Raw genomic sequence first — 12,996 nt, forward strand, 5'->3', positions numbered from 1 at the left:
CTATAGAGAAGCAAAGGAAAGGTTCCTGAGGAATCTGCAACTATGTGTTAACTTAAGTTCTTATCTGTTACCAATTCATTAACTTTGCATTATATATGCAAAGTTTATACAGGAACAAACCGTCTTCCTCCTTTATCTTCATGGTTTTTCTTTAGAAGCACAAGATTCACTCAAGATATTTTTACACATGAATGAATGTTTTTACATATGAATGAATGAATTCTTTATTCCTTATTTTCTCAGTCATCTTTTGCATCTACTGATAATGTCTATCATTAAACCATTCCAAATTTTGCTTTATTGAAAAATAAATTTCCATATCACCAAAATTACATTAGAATATAATAAAAAAAAGTCCCTGGTTTTCTTACTCATTAGAATTACCTGAGTATGTAGAAGTTCTTCTTGAAGTTGGTCAATTTTCTCTTTGTCTGACACCTAAATATTTAAAATAAATTAATCTTAGTTGAATGTTTTCCATAGAATGTACAGTAAGTTAAACTTTTAAAAAATATTAACAGTAAAAACAACTGGCATATTTAAACAAAGCAAATTTGAAGTCAGTTTTGATTTAAGAAAGTAAAAACACATTTATTCATCAATAAAAATAACTCATCAAAATTTTATAATAAAAAAGCTTAGGCAGTCATTTTCTTTGACCATTCTAGATATTTCCTATGAAATGCCTGTTAGAAAAATAAGACATTTACACATATGGTTACTATATTCTTCAGAGGTTGTTTTGTACAGGGATTTACATACCTGGAGAAACAAAGCATTAGTATCCCTCCAGAAATGTGTTTTGGGAAATAAGGTACAGGCTACCATTTACAACTACCAAAAAAAGCTCACTGATCATAGTGTATTTGTTAAGGAAATATCCATTTCTGTACTGTATAGTACACACAAAGAATAAATTACATTCCCAGAACTTTAACAAGTGGAGCCAGATGCTTGCTTTTAAATACAGTTCCAATGTAATATCTGCTAACCCACAGTACAGAGATTGGATCTGCAGCAGTGAAGCCAAGTGAAACAACTGAAGTCAATTTGAACATTTGAATCAAAAATAGAATAAAATCCAGAGGTATTGTGTAAACTACTTCAAATTGTTATTAATAGTTCTAAGATGAAATATTAAAAAGCAAAGAACTTTACTGTATAACAAGTTTTAAAGTAGTCACAATACAATTCTAAATACAAAAAACAATGGCCAATTATAATTAAAATGATGTCATTTAAGACAAATCCATATAACCATGCTTTGACTTCCTGGTGAGGTGCAGAAGTTGTCATCCTCAGCCTTTAAAGATAATTATTTAATTTCTGAAAAATCAAAATTAGTAAATACAAATTTATAGAAGAGAAACCCAAGTTAAATTAAATATTCTTTTTGATTTAAATCCTTATTCATTTCATTTTATTTGTTGAATATTCAAGCAATCAAGACATCATGATGGCCAACAAATATGAAAAATTTAGATGACTTGGTTATTGAAATAGACATTAATAAGTCTTGCCCACGCTGTAAAAAGTTATTTTCAGATTTTAATTCTTATTTATAAATATTTTCTCAAAAATTTCCCCAAACTTTGTTTAAGTAATACAAATGACAGTGCTTGCTAGAAACAATTCATACATATTTTATTTTTTTAAAGCCTAGTCCAAAAATGATCTGGTAACTAGAAAAATATATAGCATAATACAAACTTTAATTGTATTCCCAGTCCTGCATAGTAGGCAGACTTTTTTCATTTTAACTATGTGTTTTAATATAGAATGGACAAGAATTATTAACAATCTCCTTAACTATGAGGAGACAAGCAAATTGGGGAGGAGTCCATAACCCAAAGAACAAAATTTTGAAGGCCAATGAAGAAATAAATAATTCCATATTATGATCATATGGCATGCCATCATTCTGTAATGTTATGGTTCTAACAAATTTGTTATGCAGTTTAGATCCCAAATTTATTTTAAAAGATATTTTATGAATTTTATTCCATTAAATATTTACCCAACTACTGCTAAATTAGTATGAAATATATATAAAAGTATTAGTAAAAATAATTTCAGTTTTGAATGTGAACGTGTACTGATTTCCTACAATATATCATTTGTGACTATAGAAAACTGAACAGTACTCACTCAATATCTGGGGTAACAATTAAGAGTCTAATACAACTATGCAAAAGATTTTGAGTGTTTATTATAAGTCAAGGGCTACAAAATGTTAATTTTGTAATTTGGTAAAATAAAAATGTTATATAACATGTTAACATAATGGAAGGGTACTAGAACATCACAAATACAATTTTAATGCTAACTGATCATAACTTTTTTGTAAAGCTTTTATTTAATGAATACAAATATCACAGGTACAATTTTAGGAATATAGTGGGATCATAACTATTAAGATTTTTACAAATTCATATTTTTAGGAGTATTTAAATTCATCATTTTCCTTTCTGATGCAATGTAGTTTACTGACCTCCTACATTCTATGTCTTAATGGAATATCAAAATTAATCTTAACGTCATATAGACGAGTGGTGGTAGAACACAGAATTAGATCAAATATTTTCTAACAAGATGAAAACTCTTAAGTTTATAAAACAAATGGAAAAAATTTATGAGAAGCTATTTTTACATATTTTCTTAAAGGAACTGCAGAAGCTATATTTAATCTGTCAGTTACTCTACGTCTTAAACAGCGATCTGGGTATGTTTTATTTTGATGTGCTTTACTGGTAAAATCCAGCCACTAAAACAAAAATAACCTCATGTTCTGCTGTTCAATATACTTAGTTTTCATTATGAAATTAATTTAAAACTCACCCTGATAGAAATGGGTATCAATGGTCTTGAAACCAGAGCTTTTCTACAATTCCAGGGCTGTGAAACTGATGGAGAAAGAGCGGAATCCTCCGCAGAAAACAAGCTAAAGCTGAAAGAGAAAAACCTTTACTAGCTCCTCACAAAACCAAGCCTGACTTTAAATTTTAAGTATTTCTCTCTAGCAGACCGTTTTGGCCATTGTGAAACACTGAAATGCATATATATGTAAAAGAGTCATAAAAATTCTATATGCATGTACATATTCATGAGAGGCAAAACTACCATGGCAGTTTTAATCTATCATCTCCGCTTGAGCTCTTTTGCTCCTAAGACAGAGGGAAAATGTATTAGTTGTTATTAATAAAATACTAAAAATGGAAACCTGCTTACACTTTCACAAAGGTAAGGGAGAGAGAACGATTAAAAAGCAAAAAAGTACCTGTTGCTTTTTTGCCTCAAATAAACCTCAAAAGCCTGGAACGATATGAATTAGTCACCTCTGTATAACTATAAGGGGATAGAGGGGGAGGCTACAGTAGAGAAATAATTTTTCAGGGTAGGAAAGGAAGACTTTATTATAGAAGAAAACAGATTATTTTAAAAGTCCCATTTATTTTTATAGAAGGTTACTACAGACTTGGTTAAGAACAAGCCTGTCTGGTGCTCCACTAAGTGTGCTTTAGTGAACAAAACAGATGGAGGTATAGTCCTGCCAGGCTGTTTTTACAAATGGGAAAAGGCAGACACAGAGGGTTAAATTAATAATCAAAGTATTAGAAATAAGAAAGATACAACTAAACCTGAATAAAGACTACTAAAATAGGCCTACAATAAACAGTAACATTTGGCACTGCAATATCATCACTCATCAGCATTCATCACTAATATCCCCTGAATTATCAGATTGAAAAGCACAATGATTAACCTTATTTTAGTCTTGAAATTTAGAAATCTTGAAATGGCAGGTCTATGGGACTCATCCCAAATTATTTAATAACCATATCTATATTTATATTTCTAAGTAACATGCCAGAATGTACTACTTCTTCTCCTTTCCTTATATTATAAAATAAAGTATGAATAGGCTAAGCACCTAGTTTGCCAGAATATTTAAATGGTACACTCATAGCATACTGAATGATGTTAAAGTACCATTTAAAGTGAGTCTTTCCTGGGCTTAACACATCTACTTTAATTTAACCATGTAGGAGAAGAGCATTATTTTCTTTTCCTACCTAGTTATTCATTCACTGAAAGCTAAACAATGTAAAGGAGTTGATTCCACAGCCATGGAATTGAGAAAAGCCAGGAAATGACACTGAAAAACAAATGGAACTATGATAAATAAGTATTCTAAAGTATTGACCACCACCAAATGAGATAAGATTAGCCAGCAGAATTAGTGCACTAAATCAGTCCCTATAATATTGGTTGATTTAAAAATTTGAATTGATAGGAAGTCAATATATGACCAAATCTCCCTTCTTGAATAAAGTTGGTATAGACTTTAAAACTTTTCATATCTAACAGATGTAAATATAAATTAGCTGATTTCAAAATCTCACAGTATAACTCTAGTACCACCACATTTATTTCACTTGACCTAAAAGTTTCTTTAAAACATGAACCTTGGCATCTATTCTGTGGGGTTACCTAACAGCCAAAAGCGTATACATCTGGTCTATTTATATCTTTTTATATTTTATATATATTTGATTACAATAGTCCAATTTTGGTATAGATATATTCTGATTTTTATTAGAATCTATTCTTTCTTGATAACAATTACATCATATTTTCAACATTCAATGCCTCAGTGGTCCACAGTGAAAATTTATTTGTGCTCATATTATTAATATAAAAAACTTACGTATGTAGTGAGTTTATCAAAGCATATAAGAACTACATGTCTTTCCCCAGAAGTTAATTCCCAATAGTTTTCTTCTTTAAAAAAATGAATGCTCTAGGCCAGTGCCGCGGCTCACTTGGCTAATCCTCCACCTGTGGTGCTGGCACCCTGGGTCCTAGTCCTGGTTGGGGCACCGGATAGATACTGTCCCGGTTGCTCCTCTTCCAGTCCAGCTCTCTGCTGTGGCCCAGGAAGGCAGTGGAGGATGGCCCAAGTGCTTGGGTCCTGCACCCGCATGGGAGACCAGGAGGAAGCACCTGGCTTCTGGCTTCAAATCGGCGCAGCACGCTGGCCGCAGTATGCTGGCTGTAGTGGCCATTTGGGGGGTGAACCAACAGAAAAGGAAAACCTTTCTCTCTGTCTCTCTTTCTCACTAACTCTGCCTGTCAAAAAAAAAAAAAAAAAAAAAAAAGTTCACTGATGATACATTTTAGCTACAACAAACTTCACTCTTTAAAAAATTTAGACTGGCAAATCTACAGTAATTCTTATTTAATTTTAGAAATATAAACTTGAAGAACAGGTCAATGAATTGCATGCAAACTTAGGGTGGTGACTCAGTAAACTGGGCCATATAAATAGCAAGTCATAATTCTATTCTAAATACAAATCAATGGATCCTCACAAACAACCTAATTTTCAGAAACTAAATTCCTACGCTTATGTTTGATATTTTGGATTTTGTCTATACTCGTCACTATAGGAAATGTACATATTTTTAATATTTTTACTTTATAAAAAACTGTCATAATTGGAGTCCACGAATAGATTAAGGCGACATGATCTTGGCAGAAATGGTTGATTAGTGCGAATACATCAGTAGCCCCCTTAAACCATCCATCACCTTGCGCTTCTGTTGGACATAGCTCGTGTTATATTGGCCAGTGGCTCTGCGTGCTTCCTCTTCGTGTTCTTGAATTTGCTGTTGTAAGAGAATGAGCTCACCAAGCAGACCCTGCCATGAGTTTACAATGAGGAGAAGAGGGAAATTGGGGAGGAGAACAATGTTAAACCGAAGGGCACAACAAAGGAAGAGTTGTAAGAGAGGGAGGAATGGATAGCTTAAATCAAAAATGGAAACTTGTGTACCTTTAAAGCCATCATTATAATTGGGCTTTGTACTGCATTTCCATTTTTCCCTTAGTAAAATTAGATGTCTCAGAAAAAAACAGCATATTTTAAAAAGTCAAAAAGAAAATGCAATAGTAAATGCTTCATGCAACAAGTCACCCATATAATATCAATGCAGTAAAACCCAGACTAACCAGAACATTCAAGGAGGGTGGCACTATAGTTCATTAACTTTTCTTTAATTTAGAAAGCAAATATATTTAAAATATAAACTAGTGTAAACTCCTGCATATGGAAAAAAAAACAGAACTAATTTTTAAAGTGTTGACCTTATAGGCTTATACATTCCAATTTTCACCTACAATTCTCTTAGGACTGTCTGGAGGACAATAATAGCTTATTTATTCATTATTATTCTTAAGCAAATATTTTTCCTTGATACCAGATTTCTTCATTTAAAGATTAAAATCATTCAAAATCATACCAATTTGTTTTCTACCATCAAGTTAATCAAGGATTTACATTAATCCATAAATTTTATGTGCATTTGTATACACAGGTTTACTTAACTAAAACTTAGGGCTCTTTGCATACATCAATCGTTAAACAAAAGCGCTATATATATAGGAACATAATTAAGACATGGAAATAATATAGTTATATGACAATTAAAAATGAAACAAAAACTAGTTTGGACCTATGTACAAAATAATCATGTCTGCTATTTCTAAAACTAATTCCATTTAATAATCATGAAATGTTAAATTGGTACAATTTTCATTACAATCTATTCACTTGTGTCATGATACCAAAATACATGTTGTATTTTTATTTGCTAGCTTATTACAAAAATCAACCTTGGAAAAATAGGGAGGAAAGACAACTAGGAAAGAACATCACAAGCCTAATTCTTAACTAGAAATCCTAAAAAGGTAAAGTTCCAATGAACAGGGTAACTAATGTACACAAGAATAATGTTCTGGGAGTACAATGGGCTCAGCTTTTACCCAGTTATAGAAATAAAAAGAGGAAAAATCAGCATTTATTAAAATAATCTAAGGACTATTAAATAGTCTCAGAGTTTTTTAAAAATGACTATCAACATTTTATTTTGTATAAGTAGTCTCAAAATAAAATATTAGGTAATATTAAATTCAAAATGTAAGTAGCAAGCTCATCAGAAGCTTCATTACTTAATGAATAAAACTATAAATCAAAGGATGAAACCAGCTGATTTTTTCCATATAACAATGAAATTTTATCATTTGTTTATAGATTCAACAGTACAAGACCTCTTCTTATTTTTACCCCCCAAAAGACCTCTTTTAAATAAATTAGTTATGATCATTGATAAATTTATCAAATGAGTGCTAATTCACTCATTCATTATCCTCATCATTCTTATAAATTTTTTTCATGTTTTTAAAAATACTACTTTTAAAAAAAATATGATTTGTTTCCCACTCACTTGGTCATTTATCATAATCACTTCTTTTAATGATATAAGTGTTTAGATTTCTCGAACAATTCCTTTTAAAGAAGGCTTCCTAGGTTGGTTTATATAGTAGCGTACTTACTATATTCCTATTCTACCAATACTGTAATTTACAAAATGCCAAAGTACTGAGGAAACACTTTATACCTTTTACCTCCACTGGTCTATGAGGCCCATGATCCTTCTTTATTTCTAGTTAAACACTCCTCTCTAATCCACTGCTTATCTATGTACAACTGTACAATAAATAACATCTATTAGAATGGAAAAAATACACTCTCTAGACTTTCCTTCCAAGCCTGTTACTGAAGCACTGTTATGCGAAGATAGTTGAAATTAACTGTTACCTCCTGGAAAAAGTAGGAAGAAAACAAGAATTAGACATAGAAAGAGCTACTTACAATATACTACTAATCTACAAATCTTAATGTTACTTTTCTGGAATTTTAGGCAACAAATCTTACCCTAGAGACTGGGTGGTGAGCTACATGGCTTCTAAGTTAAGGTCATCTAGAATAGGAAAGCGAAGAAACGTGTACATCTACTGTGCAAGATATACTCCTCAGATGTACAAAGTACTTTCTTTCAATAAATATCTTCTGAAGCATGGACATTTTTCTCTCAAGAAATAGCAAAATTATTTTTAAAATAGTGTATATTTTATACATATAGTATAGTAATTATTATAAATAATGCTAAATAGTTATTGCTAACAATTACAAATTATATACTCTCTAAGTATCTTCTGGCAACTGTCAATTTTATCCTGCAACTTTCAGTCTCACAGTTCATGTACAATAGTCTTGGTTTTTGGGAAAAAAAAATTGTAACATCAGATCAAGAAAATCAGCAGTAACTCCAGAAACCAATGCATAAACTGAAAATGTTAAGCTAATTTAAATGTAATTCAGTTCAGTGGAAAAGATTTGAAATAACATTGAAATATTATGCCATGGTCTGAATGTCTGTCCTCTCCAAATTCGAATGTTGAAATTTAACTCCCAGTGCGATGGTCTTCAAATGTTGGGCCTTTTTTGAGATGCCTAGAACATGAGGGCTCTGAGACACAGGGAGAAGGTGCCTCTTCATGAGGAATAGGGCCCCTGTTCCAGATGTCAAATGTGCTGGCTCCCTGATCTTAGATTTTTCAGCCTCCAAAACTTTGAGAAATAAATGTCTGTTGCTTATAAGCTACTCAGCTTAGAGTATTTTTGTTAGAGTACCCTGAACAAGCTAAGAAAATAAGTCACTTACGTGAATTCAGCTAAAGCACTTTTAAGAGAATTGTAAAAAATTCAACAGCACAGCAAGGCCCACATCCTGTTCAGTTTTAAACCCAGCATTCAGCATAAGGCCTGACAGACAGGAGATGTGTCGCAGCTACCATGTAGAGCAGTGGGTGGCACATACTTGTTATATGAGCAACTCAAATTATGACCTACTTTTACTCAACAATCATTTGAAGTTTCTAGTATATAATCAAAATTGGGTTTCAAAGAAAATGCTTGTTTTGTAAATAAGCTACATGTCAACTCTACAACCTCTTCTCACATTTTTCATTAACACTCAGAAAAGACTCCACAGAAGAAAAGGGAAAGAATCTAATATCCTAACTCATATAATACTTCAAAGTTCAATAACGCTCCTCTTCTTACTCTTTTTCTTCTCCTTCCTAAGAATATATTTAGTTTTATTATAAAATTATATAGCCAGGTCTTGTGCTAAAGGATTTTTACATGATCCTCGTAACAACCCTACCAGGTAGGGTTTTCCATTCTACAGAAGAATAAAAAATTCAGAGGAGTTAATTTACTTGTGCAAGGTTACACAGTTTAGAAAACAGAAAAGGCAGGGTGTGAAGCTCAGTATTGTGACTTCAAAGTCTGCACCTGAAACAACTTTTTTTTTTTTTTTAAAGATTTACTTATTTATTTGAAAGGCAGAGTTAGAAAGAGATCTTTATTCTACTGGTTCACTCCCCAAATGCCTGCAATTGGCTAGAGCTGGGCCAGGCCAAAGTCAGGAGTCAGGAGCTTCATCCAGATCTCTCATGTGGGTGCAGATCTCTCATGTGGGTGCAGGGGCCCAAGTACCCTGGCCATCTTCTGCTGCTTTTCCAAACACATTAGTAGGGAGCTGCATAGGAAGTGGAGCAGCATGGACACAAACCAGTGCTCATATGGGATGCTGGTGCTGCAGGCTGTGGCTTAATCCAGTACATCATAGCGCCAGCCACAGAAACTACTTTATAATATGGTTATACTATTTTCAAAGTGCCTCTGGCCCATCATTTCAAGAAGAAGCTGGCAAACATAGTGGGTTCATGGAGTAGTCTATGGAGATATGATCTGCAAGCCTAAAATAGTTACTTTCTGGTCTTGGTAAGAAAAAATTTCACAACCATTGATTTAGAAGTTTTATAGTAACCTCAGTCTGGCCAGAGAACTTTATGAAAGTAAAAACTTCTTTCCCTGTCCATTAAAAAAAATTTGTAAGCATTAAACTACTTTTTAGACTTTGAACAAGTCTGCTACATGACCAGCTAAAAATTCTGCTCAAATACATTCACAGTCAATTGAAAAATGTTTATTACTGGCTGTCAGAAGAAAATAAATATCCACTTGGAATTATTTAACTTGCTCCAATCCAGAAACACCATTTAGGCAATTTCAACAAATAATTTTAAGAGATGAACAAAACAGCCTATTATCAAATAAATATAAATATATAACTTTGTCTAAATACTGCTTTAAATTATTACCTAAAAAACAATGTGACATTCACATGTACATATGAACTGACACATTTTCTTGATGAGCATACAAGTGCAGTCTAATGTTATCACAGAATAAAGTAATGCCGTCTGCTTTTCTTCCTCTGATCCCTCAGTGTTCGATACACCACATTCATGTACACGAATGATTTGGCTTCTGGCTGAGAACCTAACCAAGTATAGCTACTAGTTGTCAGTTGCTCACCAAACTTGAGTTCCTATTTTGTGATGACGATGGTTTTGAGAATTTAATTTTGCCACAGTTACAAAACTATTTATTGCATAAGGAACTCCAGAAATGTAAATTATACTTAAGCAAGACAGCTTTACTCCAACTCAGAATAACGAGCACAGGAACTACTTTTACTTGTCCTTCTCCACAGTTACCAAACACAGAGGCCAAGAACAAAACATAGGTAATCAGGGCAAAAAATATTTGGGTTCATCATTGCTGGCATCAACCAATTTTACATCCTTTAAATCAGCCTCTCTTCAAATGAGTTAAATCAATCAAACAATTCTGCTAGGAGTTCAACATTAGATGCTTTGAGGAGAGAAACAGAGTGACCGAGATAACTCACTAAATGCTAAGAATGCAAGCCAAAGTAAATAATGTTTTACATGGCAAGTGCTTTAAACAAGTACAAATGAAAAGAACTAAGATGATTATGGAAAGCTTCATGAAGGTGACAACTGTACCAAGCTTTAAGGGTAAGCAGAAATTAGGCTGGTAGAAAACACAGCAAGACAGGTATTTCAGCCAGGAGGTACAACATAAACCATCAAAATAAGAACTAGAATTAACACGTTGGAAGGAGGAGCATTAATAATGCACAAGTATCGCCACTGAATAATTATACTTAAAACAGTTAACACTACTTTTCATGACTTGTTCCTTTGCAGTCATTTAAATATTTTCTATAAATTATAAATGTGCTTGTTACTTTCAAAATGGTCATATTTATTTTTGTGAGATGCTTATGACCAATCAGAAACAACAGGACAAAAGCACAAATGTTTCATTTAGCAAGTCAGTGTTTACTAGAACACAACAATCTACAGAATCTAAAAAAGAAAATACTCTGAGTGGTCTTGTCACCTGTATATACTAAGGATGATGCACAGGAATCTGTTGTTGATTCACAAATCAACTGAGTCCATTAATTCACTAAAAAAATTCCAATTCCAAATTTGTCTTCAAGTAGTTCTAAAGGTCTCCAGATCTCAAGAATATTATTTATATCAATAGCTAATTTAGTATTTATTTTCCTCCAGTGGACACAAGTTTTAAAATTTTTGATTAATAAAAAGCATTGATTAAAAAGTAGCTTTACTGTGTATTACTCATACCTTTAATAAAGTAGTCATTAAATTAAAGAAGTGGCTTTTCTATTTTTTCAATGTTTGATTAAACAAAGGCACATATCAGAATTACTGATCAATAGAAATAACTAGTGCCACAAAATGAATGGCTATAAATCCAAGTAAAACCAAAGAAAACTGATGGTTAGTTAGCCTGTTTAGCACTAAGTGGATATATATAGTTTTTGTATGCTTTCCAAAGATCCCTATTACAACTTTCCAGCACACCTCAAAGTCTAGTGACTCCAGGACAGACACTAAACATAATCAGTTCTTCAGGTTATTCATTCTTTCTTTTTTTTTTTTTTTTTAATTTATTTGACAGGTAGAGTTACAGACAGAGAGAGAGAGAGAGAGAGAAAGGTCTTCCTTCCACTGGTTCACTCCCCAAATGGCCACTACGGCCAGAGCTGCGCCAATCTGAAGCCAGGAGCCAGGAGCTTCTTCCTGGTCTCCCATGTGGGTGCAGGGGCCAAGCACCTGGGCCATCCTCCACTGCCCTCCCGGGCCACAGCAGAGAGCTGGACTGGAAGAGGAGCAGCCAGGGCTAGAACCCGGCGCCCACATGGGATGCTGGTGCCGCAGGCGGAGGATTAACCAAGTGAGCCACGGCGCCGGCCCCCATTCTTTCTGACACAGGTCACGCTACCTGACCTATATTCCCCCCTCAGATTCTTTAACTTTAACTTCAGTTGAGTCTGAATGTTCCTAACTGTTCCTCTGCTTGCCAGCATTTCTACAGATGTGTTTTCCTACTAGAAAGGATGAATCTTTATTTTAGTTCTAGTTGTAAAAATTGCTTTTCAATTATTATTACCTAAATTTAATTGATTCACACTCATTTCTAGTAGAAATTTACTTTTAAGTTTCTAGTGAGAAATATTGGTACAAACCTAACAAACATTAAACTAACACATGAGTATTTCCAACCCTAAATATTATTTTAAATCTGGAACTGTCAGACACCAGCCTGACCTGATTACAAAGATATTATGAAACAAGCAAAAAGAAAATTACAACATACAGCAAATACATTTACTTTCTTGTCTGTTATACTAAAATTATAATTAAATTCCCAAGACACATTCTCTTGTTTTCTGTATTACAGAGCTCGTGGATAATTAATGATAATTCATTTATCACTTCACTAGAGTTTATCAGGCCCTGCAACAGGCTTTTCCTTCACCAAAGTAATCTCAGGTCACATCAGAAACAGGCATGCAGACCTCCCTCAAGCAACTTAGGAAAAATCCTGTGACTCCAAGAATCATCCTACCATACCTGTAACAAGGGTTCTTTCTTCTCAGTTAGATTAGCTCTATCTCTGAACGTAAGTTTACTTGCCTTAAAGCCAAGGCAAGCCTTGGCTCAAAATAAGATACAAATAATAATTTATAAATCAGAGTGTATTTTGGTTAAAACGTTAATGTAAAAAAAAGATCAAGATGAAATGCAAACATACACTTACACACTTTGAAATATATTTTCTCCAAAACATAAGATCAAAAGGCAAAAGAGGGCCAGCGCCGTGGCTCAACAGGCTAATCC

At 33.2% G+C, this 12,996-nt stretch overlaps 1 protein-coding gene across 5 annotated transcripts in view; it reads right to left on the reverse strand.

Moving 5' to 3' along the window:
• OPA1 (OPA1 mitochondrial dynamin like GTPase) overlaps window positions 1–12,996 on the reverse strand; it is a 100,261-nt gene that overhangs the window by 71,689 nt on the left and 15,576 nt on the right. For 3 of the 5 annotated variants that reach the window (XM_062210083.1, XM_062210074.1, XM_062210091.1), the window contains 2 exons: window positions 5,592–5,702; window positions 385–438 (listed from right to left, as the gene is read on the reverse strand). In XM_062210083.1, coding sequence (XP_062066067.1) covers window positions 385–438; window positions 5,592–5,702 — 165 coding nt within the window. The remainder of the gene's footprint in view (window positions 1–384; window positions 439–5,591; window positions 5,703–12,996) is intronic. The other 2 variants (XM_062210099.1, XM_062210098.1) reach the window with 1 other exon arrangement.

The sequence above is a fragment of the Lepus europaeus genome, chromosome 2 (genome assembly GCF_033115175.1).
Source record: "Lepus europaeus isolate LE1 chromosome 2, mLepTim1.pri, whole genome shotgun sequence".
NCBI classification, from domain to species: Eukaryota; Metazoa; Chordata; class Mammalia; order Lagomorpha; family Leporidae; genus Lepus; species Lepus europaeus.